This window comes from Glycine max, chromosome 17 (assembly GCF_000004515.6).
Source record: "Glycine max cultivar Williams 82 chromosome 17, Glycine_max_v4.0, whole genome shotgun sequence".
Taxonomy (NCBI): Eukaryota; Viridiplantae; Streptophyta; class Magnoliopsida; order Fabales; family Fabaceae; genus Glycine; species Glycine max.
This window is the reverse complement of record NC_038253.2, coordinates 1,309,901-1,332,283: the sequence shown is the minus strand read 5'-3', so window position 1 is coordinate 1,332,283 and position 22,383 is coordinate 1,309,901. Positions and strand designations below refer to the sequence as shown.

Here is a 22,383-nt window from a genome sequence, read left to right as displayed (position 1 = left end):
CTAAACCACTCTTGATACAATATTAAAGATGTTTCACTTTTTCATGCTCATTCAAGTATTACTCTCATCAACAAAAATACCCTAATCAAAATTCCCCTAGTAAAAGTGTCTAAATCACTTGACTCCTAATTCCTTAACAAGTTAAATAAAGTGACTTGGATCACAACAAGGATAAAAAAAACATAATTAACAAACATCATTCTATCCCTAGACATGAGTATTAGAAGCTACTTTCAGTTCTTAGTGATGATAGCATTTTTCAATGACTATCACACTATATAAACATGCATATGAGTGATCAAACTATAAACAAGATAATAATAGAAGAAAGTAAGCTATAACATTGAATGGATAGAAGAGATAATTACATCTACACCACCAAGCCTCCAGCAAAAGATGAACTATCCTCTCATTGTTATGAGATAACTTACAAGAGGAGGAAATACAAGGTGAAAGAGGAAGAAAATGATGAAGAATAATGGAAACTAGCCTAAGCTTTGGTCATTTTTGTTTCATTAGGTCCAAGGTCTTTGTCTTATCACTTTAGAACGCGCTCTACTTGTTGGGTGAGTTCTTCGTGAATTCCAAAAGTTACTTCCAAGTCGACCTTGCTCGTTGGGCAAGATGCACTCGCTTAGCAAGTTCTTCAAAAATTTCATATTCAATTTAAAAAATTTCACATCAGTGGCCTTTACTCGCCAAGTGAATCAACTTGGACTTGCTGGGTGAATTCGTCAGCAATTGAGATTTTGAATTTCATTTCTTTCACTTGGTGACCTTACCTCATTGGACGACCTTTTCAGATTACTTGGTCCTTCTTTTCCACTCTTTAGCTGCCATGTGCACTTGTCTGCATCAGTTCTCCGGTTGGGGGAGTCATCTTAACTAATAGTTTCACTTGGTGATCCAAAAACCCCGACAAAAGTGTAAACACTAAAAGGAAAAGATTAAAGGTTCTATTTAACTTTAATTCCTAACTAATTGAAGTTAAACTAAGAAAAAAAAATCATGGAAAAAACGGATAATTATTGTCTCAAATGTAATTATCCACAATTATCAAACTCAAATTTATTATACTACTGCAGTTATTATTTTAACTTCCTTTTGGCAATAACTTCTTTTAAGGTGACACTTTTTTTAGGACCAAATAGATTATCTATCTTTCGCTCTTTCTTTTTACAAGTGACAATTATTTTTTTATCTTACAATCTTGTGTAAATTATTCAAATACCTACCATTAGATCGACTTTAGTAGGTTAGACTATCACTCATTAAAGAACACATCGAATTCAACATGTTTAATTAATCCCTTCACGTGCTCTTGCAACTAGACGGCAAAATATGATAGTATGCTGAATTAATGAAACCATCAAATCTTTCTCCAATCATATATATCTAAACACTAAAAGGTAGTTAGCGTGACAAAGATTCACTAATCCCACAATTCAATCTGATAAACGTTCTAAAAGGAATGCCATAATGTGCATGTGTCTAGTTTTGAAGGCTTAAAAAGATTCTTAACTTGTCTTGAGTAGATACAGATGATCACGTTTCAATTATCAATTATATATATAGACGCATACAAATCTAAGGTAACTCTGTTTGGAGATACAATGACTGTGACAGACCCCAGAAGATTTGCAAAGAAATCCAATCTCTAATCTAAATGACCAGAGTAAGAATCCAAGTGAAAGATACACATAACAATAGAATTAGATCTACCTAAGATAACAAACAGATTTTCATAGAGGATAAAAGTTGAAATTTCAAGTCCCGGAATCTGACAATGAAATGATACACTCGGTAGTTATACATGACAAATTCTCTAGTACTGCATCAGCATCCTATAACTTTTTCATTCTTTCCGAACTTCGTTGTCTTCAATATTCATTAGGCTTCTTATCACCATTCGCACACCAGCCTTTTAAGCTAATAGTTATCCTATCTACTACAAGATTTTTACCACTTAGTCCCAACCCCCATAGCTAGCTCATTGCGTTGATCTTAAGAGAGTCTCTCCTATGAATTTAATTGACGTGAATGTACAGACAATAAGACGCTTTAAAGGAACAAAAAGTCACAGTAGCATGTCACTTGTAAATGATTGGGTCAACTTCAAATCAAGCAAACATTATATTTTACCCACTAGTGAAATACAAAATCAAAAACTACACAAAACTCCCAAGACCAACACTGCCAAAGTGCCTGAAATTCATATTCAGGCTGCTTCTCACATTTATGGTTACTATACATATTGACCAAACGGAGCTCATTAAGAAGCAAGTGAGGTGGCAAAGCATTGATCATCTTTCATGTGTTACCACCTAGTATGAAATTAGATGTTTGCCCCAGGACTAATCACATATGATCAGTTGTGCAGCATGAAATGTTATCAATGGCTAAAGGCCAAAATCCTGCCACATAGACAGGCAATTGCGACCTATGGCGCCACCATAACGGGCCTCCCTTCACAAAATTGCCTATGGTGGTAGGCAAAAAATCTGCCACGCCATTCGGCAAGAGTGACCATGGTGCTGCCATTTAACAACACCGGCAGCATCATCCTTAAGATTTTATCATTTTCTAAACTGAATGTACATGAGTAGTAGTCTCGAAACAAAAAAAGATTGGTCAAACTTTCTTTCTGACAAATCCCCAGCTTCTGAGTTCGCAGGTTTAACATTTGAACGAATGAATTATAATGATTAGAAGTAAATGGTGCATATTCACAGGTAAACACACACAGTGTCAAGCTTATAGTACAAACAAACTTCTTCAAATGCACATAACAACACAAACATCTAAGCCATAAACAAGACATAATGCTGAACCAAAAATCTATCAAGAAGACAAGAATGCTGCTAAAATAGGTAGAGTAATTCAAGCCTCTCTGGTTCACTGCTTGTCTATTTCATATTAATGCCCATATGGAAGTAAAAGAGTAACTTGATATTTGATTAAATATGTCTATCAAAGTAATAGTAATTTATTTGATAATCAAGACACGGATATAAAAATAAACCTCTCTAATTTGGCATGGAAGACAAGATTGATAACATTGACTTCATAACATGTCATGTAGCGTAGACAAAACAAGACAGCACAATTGCCAACATTATATCCTGTTCATATCAATAGTGTTGTCACCCATCAACTTAATGATCCAATTTAAGATTTGGCTAGTATCTTGCTAGCAATGCAATAAACTCCCTATTAAGGATAAGCTAAAAAAACATGTAAGAGGGGAAGGAAATAAATTGCAAACAATAACTCGATAATAACATGGTGATGAAATAATCATAAAAGAAGGTAATAACATCAATGGAATACAAAAAACATAGAACATGACCATGAAATATCAATTTCATTAATCTACCTGTCACTTCTTCATGCTTTAATATACCATAAGAATTGATAATATAAGATGAGTATCCAACAAATAGTAAAAGTATCAGAAAATATTTCACAACCTAATTCCTCTTATTCGCTTATTAAACATTTTCTGCTGGCTCCCTGTCACAAGGGAGTGAAAGTAGAGATTCTGTGTACACAGCTGATCGATATGGACCATTAGAATAGATTTGGTACTCTTGCAGCTGTCCCTCGTCATTACATTTTATCAATACATTACAGCCATCTGTCCCAACAATATCTCCATCTTCGGTAGAACATATTGGAAATAAGGAGAGACTAGAAAAATAATCAAGAGACACAACAGTGGTCTTTGTCCAAGATGACCTTACTTTGTATTCTCCCATCGCCCATATTTCTACCGAATGTCTGATCTCCTCCACAGCACATAGATTGAGCAATTCTCCCAGTACCGCCAAAACACAGAGTTGAAAATTGTCCAAATCAAAATCAATTGGTAGAAGTATCTCTGAAAAACTCCTTTCAGTTAAATCAAAAGCAACAATAACATCCATTGATACCTCAAGACTAAAAGCCAACCAATGAATAGCAGTGTTCAAGAACGACCCGACTTCATTATAAGCTATTTCTGCAAAAGACAAATGGCTAGCCTCAATTTCTTTCCAAGTATTAGCTCTGAGTGAGAAATACTCCATGTGGATTATAACAAGCTCGTCGTTGCACGATGCCAGAACTGCCAAGTAATCATCTGTTGAAGGGTCATACCCAAAACCACGAATAGATAAGGAAAACTCATCACCCACATCGAGACCCATGATATTAGATGACACAAAAGGTGACCATTTCACAAATTGGTGGACACCTGTGGATGGATTCCACACGCAGAGAGTATAGCGGAAATCCAAGAGTAAAAACCCTCTACATGAACCAATGATTTCAAGGTAATCAAAATGTTCCACAAAGTCACAATTCAATGCGGCAGAAGCAGAATCATCATTAAGGGATTCATTGAAGTCTATGGATAGGAATTCACGAGCAATAGGCGATAAGAACAAAAGTCTCTCAGTGGGTGCTGCCCCTAGTTTAAAATGTGAAGCAGTAAAGTGTGGATCAGAGATGTGAGAAAGCCATGACTTACAGACAGTTTTGAATCGAATAAGAGACTTGACGGGCAAGCGCAAAAGGATTTCATGTATCAATTCCTGTGGCAGATCCACCATCTTCTCATTCTCATTCTGGGCTCTCCTCCTTACTCCTCTGCGGCTCCTCCGTCTCTCTTCGTAATTACTATTACTATGATGCATACGTGAAAGGAAAGGAGACAGAGACCCGTAACGAGCGGGGCTCAGCCTTGGGGAGGAAGAGACACTCAAGACATTCAGTCAACCCCTTTTTTGATACGAGGAGACTCACAATCTGTATTTGTATTACCACAATATACTTTAGGTTAATTTGCTGGGTAAGATACATAGAATACAATAAAATAATTATTTCTTGTTCTTATCCACTACAGTATTTCTTACCTTATATACACATTAAAAATATATATTTATTGCATTTATTATAGCATTTAATATATTACATATATTTATTATATCCCCTAAAAAAAGCATAATATTTATGTCTCGGATTCTTATAATACGTTAGAGGTTCTCATAATATGTCAGTATTTAATTTCACTTTAAAAAGTGATCTGACATGTACCTTTATTATTTTTACATTCATTCTATTGATTATGAGAAGAATTTTCTCTATCAGTTAAAGTTATTCCAAAAAAATCAAATACAATTATTAACATTAAACAAATTCATAAAAGATATTAAAAAATATGATATTCTTCTATAAAATTTTCTACAAAACTTTTTATTTTTCTTGTAGGTTGAGATGTCAATACCAAATATATTTAATAGAGAAAAGATAATAGTACTCATAACATGTTAAATATAATATAATTTGTGAAAAAAATATAAAAAAAAAAGTAAAGAAGAAGAAAATTTAGAAGTAGAGCCGTCAAAATGGGGTTTCGGCCTGTGGGCCAGCCTGGCCCACTGTGGGCTAGAGGTGGGCCGAGCTCAATTAAAAAAAAATCGATATTGGCAACTTTTCAGCCCGGTTCACTTAGTCCGTGGATTAAGTGGGTTCAACCCGTGGGTTGGTGGGCTAGCCCATCAACCCATCAAATTTAAATAATATATTATTTTATTTTATTATTATTATAAATTTATAATTGTTAAGAAATTAAATTTTTATTTTGTAACTAGTAACCCAAATGACAATTCACATAGAACAAGCCCAAACAGCCCAATTGAATTAGCAATTGTTAATTTTATTAATGGTCGACAACGCAACTATGCAAAGCTTGCACCTTTCTTAATTTTTAAAAAATATAATTTCTTAATATTTAATATTATTTAATATATATATATATATATATATATATATATATATATATATATAAATCAATAAATTTATCTTTTTCTAAATATTTAGTATCATATTAAATATAATTGCATTAAAATTGAGTAAAAAAATTAATTATATTTTTAATTAAGCAGGTATTATCTTTAAGCATATTTAAGCCTATTGAAAATTTTCATGATTTGCTCCTTATGTGTATAAATTAAAAAGAAAATAGTAAATATAAATTTATAATTATTTAAATTTAAATCCATTAAACTTTTGCATTATAAAATATTTATAAAATAAATTTTTATTATTTTGTAATTTATTATAAATAAAATTTGTAAGTATTATGAATATCTTTTAAAATTAAACATATTGATGATCAATCTTCTCATGGGGTTATCATCATAAAATACAATATATCAAATATTATGATTTATTAAAGTAACTTATCATACATTTTCTTATGACCTGTATATTTCATATTTATTAATATTTAAATAAGTAAGAAGAGTAAAATATAAAATAATTAACTTAACTTTGAAATCATCAAAGATATGAGCATAGTTTTATAGCATATAATCGTAATAATTGTTCTTAAAATAATCATAACAATAATGTGAGTAAATTTCACATTTATATAATTTCTCACTCACATAATCAATATAAAGTAATGGGTAAAAGCATAACAATAATTGTTTTTAAAATAATCATAACAATAATGTGTGTTGTTTTATTTATTTGACTTATTAATGATATTGTTTTTTTTTCCTTGTAGATGAAATTAATGGTGATGTTGAGAAAGAAGAGGAAGTTGTTCTGGATTTCAGAGTCCATGACTCTAATATTTAATTTCAATAGTTTAGAAGTTTATTTTTGATGATATTTAAATTTCAATTATCTTAATGTTGAATGTTTATTTTGAAGACTTCAATTACTTTAATATTGAATATTTGGATTTGATTTAGTTTGGTTTTTATATTGGATTTTATTTTAAGTTGTTTGGAATAATTTTATTTTTTTTTACAAAAAAGGCAGAAAAGTGGGTCAGCCCGCATAACCCACCAATCCGTGATGGGCCGAGCCAGGCTGACATTTTGTTGGCTCACACAAAAGTGGGCCAAGCTGGGCTAGCCCACTTTTAGCTCAACTCGTTGCGGGCCAACCCACATGGGCTAGGCTGACCCGTTTTGATAGCTCTATTTAGAAGGAAGGATAATTATGTATATTTATTCAAAGAAAAATAACTTATTTATCAATACAAAAGATACAACTAAAGATAAATACAAAAAAATAAATAATGACATCCATTCTTAACAAAATTAGCTAACTAATGACAAACAAACTCGAGAAATCAGTTTAGACTTAAGAGCCAATTGAAATTCAGCAGAATCTGGTCTCCTTCTCTTAGGAACTAAGATAGAACCTCTCTGATGATCCCAGAAGACTCCCTCCGATCCTGGTGGCTAATATACTGCTGCTTAACCATCGTTAAGAAATGACACCCTCTATCATAAATCCAAATATAAGGGTAAAGGGTGGCAAGTTTCATCATAGCAACACAATAAGCTCTTCAAGCTCCAACCAACTCTATGACTCCTTCCAGGCATATATGCTTTTATATTTCAGTCTTTGAGAAGACCCTTGCTTCAACGTGTGAATCTTCTATTCTTCTTGAGTGTTGGTCCCACCCTTACTTGCAGCTCCACTGGCCGATCACTGAGGTACCATATCCGGAGCCTTGAGTGTAGTCACAACAGCTATCAAAGCAGCCACCGAGATTCAACAAGAAGACAGTGGAAAAGTTTATGGGCACTGACAATTATAAAAAAATTGCTAGAATAGCTTTTCCTTTTTTCTTTTTTTTTTGGGGGGGAGGAAAGGGACGAATAAAATGTGATTGCCGATTTTTCATATGATTAAAATTTGTAGGCCGTTGCCCTCTTGGAACTTTTTGATGATCCAGGCTTTGCAATGGTAACATAAATAAACCTGCCATAAAAAAACTGCATCACAAAACCAGCACCCAGGTCAATAACATTTTAGTTGGATAGGATATCTCTTATGGAGACTCTCAAAAGTCATGCACACCTTTCCATTCATCTCTAGGACAGCCAATTGTGCAGACTCTTCCTTGACAAACCAAATGTATGCAAATCCTAAAGACTGCCCTGATTCTTTATCTATTGGAAGCTGGACTGCCATATGATAAAATCAATCAAAATTAAAGGTCCTTAAATAGATTCAAGACTTTCATAAAATGATATTCCTTTCATGGAAAACATATTTTCTACCAAGTATCCCCTGAAATGAAGGTTAAATCCAAAAATAGCATGGCTGAACAGAATGCCAAAAACCCAAAAAGAATTTATTATTACTTAGAGTAACTTCACCAAACTCTGAAAACACCTTCATCAAATGTCCTTCGGAGGTTGAGAGAGGAAGCCCTGCATTGGCCCACCATGAAAACTTCAGTATAATGATTAATCACAAATAATGGAAATGGAGAACTTATTATTCAGACTAACATTGCAGGTAGTGGATCAATCAATATCAACTCAGCATGTTACCATAGTCCACATGCAATACAACATACTTTTGTCATGATGATACAAGAGTCGAAGGGATCCAATGATTTCTATTCAGTTGTGAAGATGATTGGTGACATCTACAAAACATCTTTAGCAACACTGAAATAATACTTAGTATTGAACTAAAGGACACACTGCCCAGGATAGTCTCTACTCTCTAGAAAACTTGTGAAATTCCAGCATGTAGCTTTGCATTCCTAATAAAGCTGCAAAACTGGGTCAGGCTCAAATAACCCAATAAAATGTGTGGGCTAAGCTAACATATTCAAGCCTGAAATTTGGTTAACTTCTTCGGGCTCAGCTCGAAGTTGGGGGTGGCCAGCCTTTGGTGCTAGCATATCACCATTTTTTTATTTGAAGAATTGAAGTCTAATTGCAAATAAGCTAGCTCCCTAATTTGTTATCAGTTATAAAGCACGGACACCTCAACAGAGCGACATTATAAGCTAGCTCCCTCCACCGTGTCACACTTTATAAAAAAAATATCAGTCCGGACACCTCTCCAAGACTCCAACACGACTTGGACACTAGCCTAAAGAGTGAGCCAACACCTACTTTGCCTTAAACACTTCTCATGCACTCATATCACAATTTTTTTAAGGTCAACTCATTATAAATATTGTGAGGCTCATAGTATTTTTTTTTTTTTTGTGAGGCTCATTATTAAAGGACTTAACTAGTTGTTTTAACTTTTATGAGATATATGATGCATCTTCTTATCTTAGGAATTTTATTGGAAAAGATTGCATTGTGAAATGATCCCTCTTACTATTTCTTTTAGGGTCATTATCATTATCATATGAAAATTGTAAAGCGTACCAACTTTATTTTTAGAAGGTGAATATATATAAATCTTAATTCTCAAGTTAGATTTTTGTCCAGAGACAGAAGCAGCAGATAGCAACTCAATTATTATCCAGATAAAAAAACTTCGTACCCCATTGCCCAGAGGCTCTTCGCTATGCGAAGGTATGGGGAGGGGTATTGTACGCAGCCTTACCCTTGCATATGCAAAGAGGTTGTTTCCGGATTCGAACCCATGACCAACAAGTCACCAAGGCACAACTTTACCGCTGCACCAGGGCTCGCCCTCTTTATTATCCAGATATATACATGAAATTAATTTCATTAAGCAATTGAGATTAGCTATTCAACAAACGAAAACGACATAAAATGAAAGGCGATGGAGGGAGAAACGTTACCTTTGACGAAGATTTTGGGTGAAGAAGGCAAATTGCATGGGACAGAAGAGGTGCAGCAAAACGACGCGTTGCGAAGAACAGAAGAGGCGGAAACTGAGAGTGAAGGAATAGTAGCACACTTTAATTGGTTCAAAATTCCGATTCGGCGAAGGGATACATATTGAGGTGGTGGACAATAATAACATGTACTGAATACTTGAACTTGAACTTGTTGTGCCATCGGAAGGATTTTCGAAACAAACTCACAACTTCCCTTCTTGTGAAGGTGATGACATAATTGATGTAGGTGTCTGAGACTATTCTTTGGGCCTATCTAGAGTAAAATAGCCCAAAAGTGTTGTCCATAGATGTGTGTGATGGGCCGGTACAGAGAGATCTTAAGAAGAAAACGGGAAATGCTGAAGCCAGCCTGTTCTATAATAAGATAGACAATAGAGTTTAAATTTAGGAATGAGGAAATAATCTCTTGTAATTGTTTCACTATACAGCCCTGTGTTGTTTGGGCTATTTGTTATTTTTATGTTATATGTTTTCATTAATATTGACAAAATTGTTACATTCTTTTATTTTATGTTTTTAACGTTTTGTGAAATAAATTAAAAGCGAAGTAAAAAAAAAAAACTAGTCTCCTAAAAACAAATAACTAATTAATGAGGAAAAATATGAATTTAATGTTCTAAAAGTTCAAAAGACTTATCATGATAAAAATAACATATAAAAGTATTACTTTTTAAAATATGAGGATTCAATGTTCTTAATTATGTAAGGATTTGAAATGCAAAGAAATAATCTATAACTTTAAGTTTTACTAGTATCTTTATACCTTGTAAATATAAGAAAAAGTGAAAAAAAAAATTAAGAGGAAATTAATTTAATCAATAAATATTATTTTACAACTAATGAAAATTTTTAATACATTTAAAACTTTTAATTTTAAAAATTACAGAAACTGATTTGATACAATAAAAATATGTGCCACAAAAAAAAAGTAACTTTGATAACAAGAGAAGTTACATCATTTTTTAAGAAAAAGAACTCAAATATATTATACCAGCTAGCCAGGGTTATTATTTTAATTAATTTCTTTCAAGGTGTAACTTTCTTTCTTGGCTACTAAGAAGAATACGATCGATCGAATGGTACATGTTTAACTAATCTGTTCATCTATAAAAGAAAATAAAAAATAATCTGTTCACATGCGCATGCAACTTAGACGGCAGAACATGATAGCATGCTGAATTAATGAACACATCAAATCTTTCTCGAATCATATACTCTAAAAGGTAGTTAGCATGACAAAGATTCACTAATCCCGCAATCCATCAATCTGATAAAAGTTCTAAAAGGAATGTCATAATGCGCATGTGTCTAGTTTTGCAGGCTTTCAAAGATTCTTATCTTGTCTTGATCGAGTAGATACAGATAATTGATTTGTTTAGAGTACGAAAAACACACAGCAGGCTAATAAGTGAAAGACTTGAACAATATATAGTTTGCAACTTCATTGTTATCACGTTTCAATTATCAATTAATTATATACATAGAAAGCTCGCATGCAAATCAAAGATAACTTCATTTGGAGATACGATGAGACACCGGAAGATTTGCAAAGAAATCCAATCGATCTCCAATCCAAAATGATCCGAGAAAAAATCTAAGTGGAAGATATACATAGGAATAGCATTAGATATACCGAAGATAGCGTAACAAAGATTTTTATAGTGAAAATTGACCTAACAAAATATACTATAAAATCTAACTCCCAAGCTTATAAAAAATAGTCGTTGTGCCCCCAACCTCCAAAACCGTGTATATAGCTAGCTTGCTACGCGTTTCTTAGTTGTAAAGCAGCTAATTAACGTGGACCATGTAGGACATATTTATTAGATCACCCACTCCTGCTAAGGACGCATGCTAGCTACGTAGAAGACCCAACAATTACATACTATATGGTATGGTAGTAATTAACTTGGCCAGAAAACAAAGTAGGAGCTGGGAACAGACAAAGTGAAGGGGCCAAAGCAAAATGAATAATTTCCACGAAGGTACAAATTGGGTAGAGTGACGTATCAAAGTGGAGACGAGAGAGCTAGGAAGGGAACAAAAAATTCAATAGGTATTATAATTAATTAAAGAGGCGACCATGCCAAGACCCCAAAATTGGCAGCTCCTACCACACTTTTTAATTTGTTTGTCTTGGCCAGCATGCACACGTGCACATTGCCTTGTAGTTATTAGATAATATTGAAAGGAGAAGATATGTACGTAAAGTATTTATTGTCCCCAAGGCCCAAGCTACAAAATGCCGGCACCGTCGGGTTTTCAATTTTCATCACATAGATACAGCCTCCCTAGCTATTAAGAATCTGCTAAGAAACACATCCTGGGTATCGATCTAGAGCTCTCTGATTTCATTATACATGATACTAAAATGGGATAGAAAATACTCAACATATACTAGCTTCTTTTCACCTATATGATCTGAAAGTTGAATATATAAATTTATCATTGATCAAACATAGCTGATAGCACGAATGTTGTTTTTTAGTATATAAGTGGGATATTTGAATTTTACTAAAAACATATAAATGAAAAGAAAAGAGTAAAAAAGCTTTATTGTTTATTTTTATCGCCAAATATCTCTTTTTTCAGCTGCATCATGCGCTGTGGCTCTAGCGCGATAGCATCCTCTAAGTTGCAATTGCAAGAGCAGCGGCTTAATTGTAAGTTTGTAACAATTCAATTCACCGACAAGAACCTTTCACCTATATCTTTTATGTTTCAATAATGATTCCAGGACTGCCAAATGAGTATTTGTAGCGTTGAAGTGCTCATTATTTATGTTTCTTTCAGTATCCGGTTATTGCCTTTTCTTGGTACATATTGTCCTTGCTTGTTGCCTTTTCAGTTGGTTTTATGGAAAACATTTATTTTAGAGTTTTCGGGCTGATAATAATAATAATAATAAAAAAAAAATTAAATAAAAACTAAAAACAAATTTTAGTCTTTAAATTTTCTTAATTAATATATTTAAAATTAAAAATTATGTAAGATTAATTAACTAAAAAGGTACGTATGTTCTTTTAGATATTATATGGATATCTTCCACCACATGCAATCATTCATGTGGCTAGCTGTATATGAAGGTTTCAAACTCAAAATTACTAATTATTTTGGATTTTTTTATCAGTTAATCCACATATTTACTAACATACTCGTATTATTTATTAAAAATCACCTAAGATTTAATTAATATATAATAAACATTTTGTCTTTTAAAAACGTAAAAGGTAACTTATTTAAAAACAATATAATAGAATTGTGTACGTCAATTTAAAATTCATATATTATAACCTTCCACCACTCTTCCTTTCAATATCTTCCTTCCTTGTAGCTTCTACTCTTAAAAATCAATTTTACACCAGTCATCTTCCTTCACAATAAGATGGAATTATTTACGTATAATACCTAACGGTATATTGTCACTTAGAATTCCCAATTTTGACCACATGTATGATAAGATTGATAGGACACTTAAATTTCATCTGTATGTCATTATTTTAGCAAAAGACACTTTGCACACACTTGATGTTTTCCTTTTTGATAAGATGAATATAGTTACGTACAATGGCTCAAAGGAACACTATATTGTCACTTAGTACACCTATAGCACAATATGTTGACCACATAGATACGATTGATGGGATACTTTCATTTCTAAACTATCATTAGCAAAAGACCCTTTGATTCTTTTTTCGTCGTCTATCATAAGAGTATTTGTTGTATTGGTCACTAATACGACTATCAATTTAGGTACAAAGGGGAGTTTTAGATGTATCTCCATCAAGCTGTATAGCTATCTTACTATATATAACCAAGTAGTAAGAAAAGCAGAGCACAACAAAAGTTGGTCACTAATACGTCATAATCCGTATTTATTTTTTAAATATTATATTTTATAAAATTGTTTTAAATTTATTCTTTAAATGTTAGTCTATTTTTGTATTCTTTATCAGTTTAAATAAAAAACACACACAGACCGAAGCTTGTAAGTATTTCAATAAAATATAATATAATTAAATATAACTTTATATTTTTATATCTAAACTTACTCGATAGGGTAAATTACATTAATGGCCCTTGTATTTTTTTAAATTTCACATATGATATCTTAGCTTTTTTAATGTAAAAATATATTTAATTATTTTAAATATATTACTCTATATTTTTAGTAACAAAAAATACAGTAGATTGTATATCCCTATTAAAAAAGATATTGGAAACATCTAAAAAGAAGAAATATCATTAAATTTTCAAGCAATACATAAATTAAAATGTGATTGTAATACTGTAATATATTCTGTTTCATAAATTTGTTAAAACAAGATAAAGAAGAGTAATTAAGTTTTGTCCACTATGTGGCCAGCCTTTTGTACCATTTCGTATTCATTGATCATGACCGACACTTTGGATAAGAAAGTGTAAAAATTGGTATTATAACTAACCGTATGCATAAAAATAAATAGAAAGAGGATTTTTATTTTTAATTAAAGAAAGTTTTTACAGCAAAGAAAAAAGTATAAGGTAAAATTGAAATTGTATAAACGGTTAATTTATGTTTTTTTTATTTTCTTACTTATTAAATTATTTTAATTCAAATTGGAGATAGCGTTTTTTATGAGAAAAAACATAAAAAAAAAATGGTTATAAGTTTCAAATTTTCAAATACATGAAAAAATCTTATTATTTTAAAAAATGGTAAATTTTAGCAATTATTCCAAGCACACTTGTTATTTTTCAAACGGGATTTAAAAAAAATGAAATTGAGAAAATTCAGTTATCCTAAACGTGCGTTTGATAGTAGTTTGACTAGTCATCTAGCTTGATGGAGAAAGAAAGACTAGCAATGTGAGAGTTAGCACTAATGATGACATTGACATCATCACGAGACGAAAGGATGAAAGTTTTGGGGCAGAGATGTGATGTGAGTGTATACTGACGTGCAGTCAACAATTTGACTCATTTGCATTCTTTTTACAAATTTAACAAAACAGAAATTTGTTCTTTATTCATTCGTAGGGAATTAAATCTGTTTACATTTTTTAAATTAATTTCTGTCTTCAACGAATAATAGTAACTTATTAAAAAAATTAAATTATTGTTTAATAAAAAATATTAATATATTGTTAGTATTTAATTAAAGATATAAATAATTAAAGAAAACGTAACAAAGTCAAAATCATGTTCAACTCTTTTTTGTATAACCAAATTAAATTATAGCTTATCAAATTTATTTAACGAGTAAAACTACTGATATGAGGTATATCAAAATTATTATGAGTTTTTTTCATGATTTATATATGATATATTTAAACTTAGAATAAGGCAACATTAATTAATTTAACTTTTTTATATAAATAAATAATTCAAAATACAGTAAAGATGAGGTTCTGCTCACGTTTCAAGCGTGGACACCTAAACACAATAGGATTTTATTTTGGTACATAAAAAAATTAAATTTCAGGCTTTTCAAATTTCCTGAAAAAACTTTTTAAATTAAATAGAAAAATAAACAAGACTTTTTTAAGTTTTTTTTTTACTTCTAACTAACTTTTATTAATTTTGAATTTTTGTTTATCCATATAATTTATGATTCAAATTTATATTTTTGTTTTCTTATAATAAGAAAAGTTCTTAGACGAATAAGAATATTACAAATGAGAAAATAAATGTTAACCATAGAACAAATTTATAAAGAATTAAGATTAGGGTAATGCTATATTGCACCAAAACAAAATCTTTGATGAAAACACATGAATTACGTATCAACCAATAAGAATACACATAACCACTAAAAGGAGAGAGAAAATAAACATCATTCTCTAATAAAACAACAACACTTAACTATTTGGAACTTTTGTAAATCAAGTTTCCTCCTATTTATCAATTTTCTTAATATTAAATAAAATAGTAACATTTTTATAATATGTGATTATTAAATAATATTTATTATTAACCATCTATATAGGTAAATAAAACTATATTTACTCATCTCACTTAATTAATTAATATATATATATATATATATATATATATATAAATATATATATATATATATATGTAAATCATATTAACATAGAAATATTTATAAAATTACTCAAGGTAACGTAGTTTATCCCCTAATGCTCAACTTTCTGCGGAGTACATACTTGTAATTGACGATTCATAAATGTGACGATATAAAATCTCGTTCTATTTGAAAAAATAAAAATGATTTATTTAACAAAAAAAATTATAATTAATTCTTATTGTGTAAAAAAAAATTAAACTTATAATACCTATAAAATACAAATATAATTAATCTCTGAATTAATAAATTGATTGGAATCACACAAGGAGAAGGTAAAGTACATTATGATCACCATTAATTTAATTTCAACCCTTTCCCGTCTTTTGTCTCTTTTTCAAGATTCCCCCGTAAAACACCAGGCATACGAATATATTAAGTAATTAGTTTAGTTACTCACAGAATCAAATCAATGTACCTGAAAAAGTAACTAACTGAATTGATTTAACAAGTAGAATCAGTTGTCAACAATTTTATAGAAATTCAGGCTACATGCGTAATATTCTTTAACAGAAGTTTTACGTGACAGCTTTAGCATACAAAGTGTTGGTGAATTTGTACATTCAATTTCATCAAAATAATAGGCTCTACTAGTAATTGATTCCGGCGTTGGTTGAATGGACGGTGATTAAGATTGCACAACACAAGCTCATGAAACGGACACGGGACACACATTCAGAATTTCAGATATTCATATTCCAATCTCAATATCTTACGTAACTGCGGAGTACGTAAAATTACAAATTTACAACGTAGCGTTGGCTTAAGCTTCTCTCATCCACTCGTCTCACGTCCAATTATTAGGAGAAAAAAAAGAGGAAATTGTTGATCTCCAATATTGGAATTTAGGAACATGAAAAACGTAGGAGGAGAAATTCAACTATAAGTAATTAGTCAGGTTTGTATTCAAACACGTGGATTTTTTCTTCTTCTTCTAAAACTTGTATCCAAACACGTCCTAAAATGCTACTCTGTTGCTACTTCACATAAATAAAGAGGCTAATTGGCCCATCACATATTAGTGAAATTACTGAGGGTCTACAACAATGGATTGGATTGGACCCCACGAAGAGACAACATTACCATGTCTAATGCAGGTGCACCGCACCCTATCGGTACGGAAGATTCAGAAAGGGTACATAGCAGGCGCCGAATCGAACTACCAAAGTCAAAAAGAATGAAAGATAGTAGCCAAATTTTTTAAAAAAGGCTGGTTTTTTTATTTTACTATGTTTAATACTTTATTTTAAATATTTTTTTATTATTAACTAAAATATCATGAAAGTCTTAAGTTGAAGACTAGATATAAGTTTTTGTTAAATATAAAAAAAAAAACTTTGAAGCTCACTAAGAGGCTACCCCATTTGAACATAATTATCTCAAATAAAAAATATTTATGACTTTAAATAAAAAAATATATCGTAGAATACTGTAAAAAAAATAATTTAACAAAATACACACCATAATATTTAATAACTTTCCAATGTATTTGAATAGTATTACGTAGTATCTTATATTTCACGAAAAAAAATCTCTGTAATGAAATTATACAGTAATTCGAGGAGTATAAATAAATATTTATACACATTTTTGTACTAAATTTAACTATGATAAAATAAAATAATATGAAAGTAATTAATGTCAAATTCAATTTGATAAGGTACACGGGAGTCAAACCTTCCTCAAGGACTAGAGGAAAGAAAGAACCCGTCTGCTCCACTCGTGCAGTACCGCTCCCTATTTGCTTATCACTTCTACTCTCTATATGCCAGCTGCCACATGTTTCTAGGACGTAACCCGCTCGCAAATGGGTAATGAGATAACCTTCATCCAATTTTGGGTAGATTTTGTTGAAAAAAGAAAAACAGAAAGAAGAAAATACAGCAAAAAAAATACGTAATAAGTGATGCAATAGAAGAAGAAAAAAGTAAAAAAAAAGAAAAAGAAGAAGAAGAAGGATGAAAATGAAAATAAATGTATGATGAGTATTTTTTTATTTCTCATAATAAATATGGCAACTATCTTGGTTCAATAATCAGTTTATCATTTATCCTATAGCAGTACTTAAAATTTTTCTTATCTTTACTCTCATTATACTACTTTAGTCTTTAGCTAATAAAAGTCCCGTCAACGGATATCTTAAAGATAAAGAATTTAATAAATAAAGAATCATTAAAACCATGTTTTTGAAATATTATAGATTATCATAAAAATATATTGGTAATATTTTTTTTAAAGAAAAATTGACTTTTAATTGTTCATCTAGTGACTTTATCATAAAAATAGCATCCACAGGAAAACTAGCATTTACCGGTTCAAGTTGCAACAGTTACCCCGGCCATAATAATATTAGCGAACAATAATGTAGCTAGCTAGGCATAAGCTGAAGGAAGCTTGATTAATACTATAATTAACTCATGGATTACTGTTAAGTATTTCGGTGATATGATTGTAACACATTACATATATAGTACTAGTAAGTAACAAAAGATTATACATATAGCTAGTAAACCTTTTTTTTTACGATACCAAAAGTAAAAAATAAAGTATGTGAAATGGCATGTAGTAGTGTCATCGGAGGCATGTCAGTGGGGAACTTTTCTCTATATTAGATTCTCTGGCCCTATATAGTATATATCTCTAGTGAGTTGCGGCGGCGGCGGCGGCAGCCATGGCTGGCGGCGAAGAAGCAATAACAACTGACGCAGCAATACCTGCGGGAGCGACATGCGTATCCTCATACAGAAACTTATTGAGAATCCTTCTGCTCTTGGACAACACGTGATCCTCCCACGCCTCCTCTGCCTCCTCCTGGCGAGTAGCGTTCTTGAGAAAAACCTCGGTGGCGTCGAGGCGGTGCATGTTCCTTTTCCACATGCCGTAAAGACGATGAATCTTCTGGACCTGTCGGTTGGCGAGGCTGCAGTTGTTGGTTTTGAGGGAAGCAATGGCAGCCTCGAGGAGCCGCTGTTTGGTCCTCTCATCGGCTCCGTCGGCTTCGGCTCTGAAAAAATCATGAAACTCAGGGACGCCAATGGCCTTTCGTAAACCTACGGTATAATCGTCGTTATGGTACTGAAAGCTTTTTCGAACCTCGTGGACCTGGCCAGCGTGGATCATGCGATCCACACGTGCGGAGAGAGAGGAATGAAGGACGGGGAGTGAAACATCGACCCAGAGGAAGCAGCACTCGTAGCGTAACCGAAACTCGGTGTGATGGTTGACCAACGCGTCGAGGAAGGAATTGGACCCACCCGCAATGATGGGTAAACCGTCACGGCCCAAAATGGAGCCAACGGCGAGTGTGGCGTGGTCGCAAAAGTCTTGGGCGGTGAAGTTGGTGTTGGGGTTGACCGTGCCTAGGAGATGGTGTAGGACCCCGCGACGCTCTTCCTCGGTGACTTTGTTCGTGGTGATGTCTAGGCCTTCGTACACTTGCATTTTGTCGGAGTTGACTATCTCCGCTGGTGGGAATTGCGTGGCGAGGTCTATTGCCAGTTTTGACTTTCCTGTCCCCGTTGCGCCCATGATTACCACTACTTTCTCCTTGTTGTTGCGGTGGTGACGAAAAAGGGACAGCGAGTCCATATTCCTCAGTGATGCCGGGTTGAAACTCGCTACTACGGGCTTGCACACCGCTGCTGACACCGAAACCATGTTCATGTCTCTTTTTGTTTTTTCTCTCTTCTCTCAAACCTGCCAAGTTGACCAAACCTTTTTTTTTATATTCAGTCTTGTTATCTTTTGCACTAGCAAAAACAGCTCATGTGGGGATTTATTTTATTTCCTGCACCCAATCATAAATGAAAAACTGGAAAGAATCTAGCGACCGGGGGAATGGATCAAATGCCAAACAAAAAACAAAACACTATTGAGAGATTAATCTGCAAGCAATGCCATGTTTATGAAATGGAGAAAATTAATGCTAGAGTTTAATTTCCTGGACAAACAATTAGCACATACATTAAGGCAGGGGACAAGCATATCTAGTATGTTCATGTAAATTAAGCACACTGATAGACAAGGATTTTTTTTTTAATTTCACGGACCAGATAGCTATCTAGCGTATTTATTCATATGCGCGCAGACGTACCTCAAATGTCAAACACGCGGGGAGATGTTGAATATTTGCTTAGTAATTAAAGCCTGTGGCTGTGGCTTGCTAGTTATGCTTTGTTTGGACACTTACACAACCGCTGGTTGGTGTATGTATGTATGTATGCTGGTTTCTTAATTTGTTGAGTATGAGTTGGTGATATTATGATTAGGGAGGACTTGAGACTTGAGAGAAAGGATATGAGCTTGAATTGAAAACAAACTTACTGCATATCAATGTTTGCGAGGGAAGAAATATGGATGGAGAGATTTGTGACCCGTGGTATGGCAGATTTGGCAGATGGGTTATCCTGCTATTTATACTACTCTTGAATGGCCGATTCACAGCATAAATATCTTTTTAATTTTTTATTTCAATTCAAAATCAAATTTTGTGATCTTAAACCACTTTTTATAAGTCCTATAAGAAACCATCATTTAATATTTATTTATAATTTATTTTAAAATAAATTTCAAACAATTAATTATATAATTTTTAATGATGAAAAAAGTTAATTCAAAAATATAAAATTTTAATATTTTAAATATGACTAAAATATATTTCCAAATTGTGACTTGCTATAATTACACATGCAATATAAAAAAGATTAAGTCTTTATGGTACACTATACAATATAGGAAATAGAGTGATTTTCTATCTACATGATATATATTTTTTTATTTATATAATGATATTGGAGTGTGTTTCTATAAGAATAATCTTATTATGTTACGGATCAAGTCTTTCCCTCCCAGAGCATATTTTAACAAGATTAATTCTTACATCTACAATCAAGATGTAAGAATACTTATTAGAAGTGCTCTTACATTTCTTATCACATGCATCTTTTTAGTATACTACTCTTTATATAAAAAAAATCCAATTTGTTCATGCTTAACCATTGAGAAGGGGAGAATTGTTCTCAGCACATTTTCAAATATATTTTTAAGTACATTTTTATTATTAATTAAAAGTTAATTTGCAGTAAAAAAGTTAATAGATATTAAAAAAAATATGGATCCCACATCTTATATAATTGAATTTTACCTATAAGTTTATAGTTTCAAATAATTTTTTACGAATAAAAAAAGTGTGTTAAAAATAATATATTATTAGAAAAGAGAATAAGAACTATTGATAAAATAATTTTATATTATTATTTAATCAAAAATACACTTTATAATAAAGTTATCTTAAAATTCATATTGATAATTTGTGATTGAATGGTTATGTAAAATTATTTTATATCGTTAGTACTTGAATTTATTTAAAAAAATGTTATATAAAAATAATTTAGTGTGAAATATTTTCGTATTTGTTACGAGTCTTAAAAAATACTTTGGCATTATTTATGCACGAGAAAAATATAGTAATATCTTATTTTACTTATTTTTTATTATCATGAAAGTTGTATTGTCATTCAAATATGTTAAATTATTTTAAATCTAGTAATCAGTTGTATCTATTTTAATTACTTTATTTCCATTAAAAAATTTATTATTATTTTAATTATTGATAATTTCTTTTAAAAATTATAAATTTTAATTTATAGTAGAGATAACATAAAGATGCTATAATGAAAGGAATGGAGACTTAAGAATATCAGGTATTCGTTTATTCAAATAAGAGAAGAGAGAATATTAAGAGTAACTAATTAAGAGAGTAGTAAAAGTGAGAGTCAACTCTTCAATTTGTCTAATCTAATTTATAATATTAAAATAAAAAACAAATAAAAATACGATTTATTAACGAGATCATTAAGTTAATAATAACAGAAAAAATAAAAGAATATATTATTAATAATATTTTTATTATTAATACGAAATTATTTACAAGTTTACACGTGTTTCTCCCAAGTTACGTTTGCCCTTTCGTACGTGCTTATACTCTCTCCTATTTTGTGGCCCTTTCGTTTGATCAATTACTAAAACAACGAGAAAACGATTACAGCGTCTTGCCGCATGCTCAACGAGAGCAAATATCTGCCGTTCTAACTCATTTGAATAAATAGGAAGGTGAATGAGATATTATAAATCTATAATATTTTCTTTGATTCATAAAAATGACAATAAAACTGGAACAAATCTTGCTAATAAGTTTAACCGATTTAGATGTTTCACATAATTTTTAATTTTTTTATTAACTAAAACATTTAACTTTTTTTTTTAAATTGTAATGCTCTTAGTTATTGACTTATTTGCTGTTCACACACTTGACACCCATATGTTTCATTATATTTCATTCAAGTTAATATTTTTATTGATCAAAACCTTTAAATAGTCATTTCTAAGTTTCTGTTAATCTCCCACAAATAAAACAAAACAAAACTTTTTAACCTATTTTATCCTAATTCATATGTTTTCTAATACATCTTTCAAAATAATACTCATCTCATAATTATTCTTAAGCTAAACACACTTAATAAATGTGGAACTCTTGAGTAATAAACTACCAAAAAATAAATATATGGTGTTGGTATAAAAAGTGATAATTAATTCTTTCAATATTATTTACAATATTTTTTTACTATTTTAACGTGTACTTTACTATATTGTTAGATAATATGTTTATTTTTAAATTAATATTTTCAAT

General features: G+C 31.4%; 3 protein-coding genes and 1 pseudogene across 3 annotated transcripts; all 4 read right to left on the bottom strand.

Annotated features, from left to right (window-relative positions):
- Window positions 1-3,345: 3,345 nt before the first annotated feature.
- LOC100796474 (F-box/kelch-repeat protein At3g23880) lies at window positions 3,346-4,803 on the bottom strand. Its single transcript, XM_003550011.5, has one exon. The coding sequence runs from the start codon at window positions 4,674-4,676 to the stop codon at window positions 3,492-3,494; it is 1,185 nt and encodes a 394-aa protein (XP_003550059.1). The 5' UTR covers window positions 4,677-4,803; the 3' UTR covers window positions 3,346-3,491.
- A 2,200-nt stretch (window positions 4,804-7,003) lies between these two features.
- Window positions 7,004-9,883, bottom strand: LOC100791917 (RNA recognition motif-containing protein). The gene is made up of 4 exons (NM_001370779.1): window positions 9,569-9,883; window positions 8,154-8,222; window positions 7,867-7,973; window positions 7,004-7,781 (listed from the first exon to the last, which is right to left on the bottom strand). The coding sequence occupies exons 1-4, from the start codon at window positions 9,786-9,788 to the stop codon at window positions 7,695-7,697; spliced, it is 483 nt and encodes a 160-aa protein (NP_001357708.1). The 5' UTR covers window positions 9,789-9,883; the 3' UTR covers window positions 7,004-7,694.
- On the bottom strand, window positions 7,027-7,690 carry LOC112999963 (uncharacterized; annotated as a pseudogene).
- An 8,183-nt stretch (window positions 9,884-18,066) lies between the features above and the next one.
- On the bottom strand, window positions 18,067-20,081 carry LOC100778430 (adenylate isopentenyltransferase 5, chloroplastic). The gene is made up of 2 exons (XM_003550461.5): window positions 19,789-20,081; window positions 18,067-19,391 (listed from the first exon to the last, which is right to left on the bottom strand). Exon 2 carries the CDS (start codon window positions 19,356-19,358, stop codon window positions 18,336-18,338), a length of 1,023 nt encoding a protein of 340 aa, XP_003550509.1. The 5' UTR covers window positions 19,359-19,391; window positions 19,789-20,081; the 3' UTR covers window positions 18,067-18,335.
- Window positions 20,082-22,383: the final 2,302 nt, after the last annotated feature.

What these genes read in the sequence shown, in the direction of transcription:
- LOC100791917 (NM_001370779.1), bottom strand. Translation starts at nt 9,788, where the DNA reads ATGGCACAACAAGTTCAAGTTCAAGTATTCAGTACATGTTATTATTGT. An exon ending in ACCCAAAATCTTCGTCAAAG is followed by an intron (nt 8,223 to 9,568) that starts GTAACGTTTCTC and finishes GGGCCAATGCAG; the next exon opens with GGCTTCCTCTCTCAACCTCC. An exon ending in GTTTGGTGAAGTTACTCTAA is followed by an intron (nt 7,974 to 8,153) that starts GTAATAATAAAT and finishes ATCATATGGCAG; the next exon opens with TCCAGCTTCCAATAGATAAA.
- LOC100778430 (XM_003550461.5), bottom strand. Translation starts at nt 19,358, where the DNA reads ATGAACATGGTTTCGGTGTCAGCAGCGGTGTGCAAGCCCGTAGTAGCG.
- LOC100796474 (XM_003550011.5), bottom strand. Translation starts at nt 4,676, where the DNA reads ATGCATCATAGTAATAGTAATTACGAAGAGAGACGGAGGAGCCGCAGA.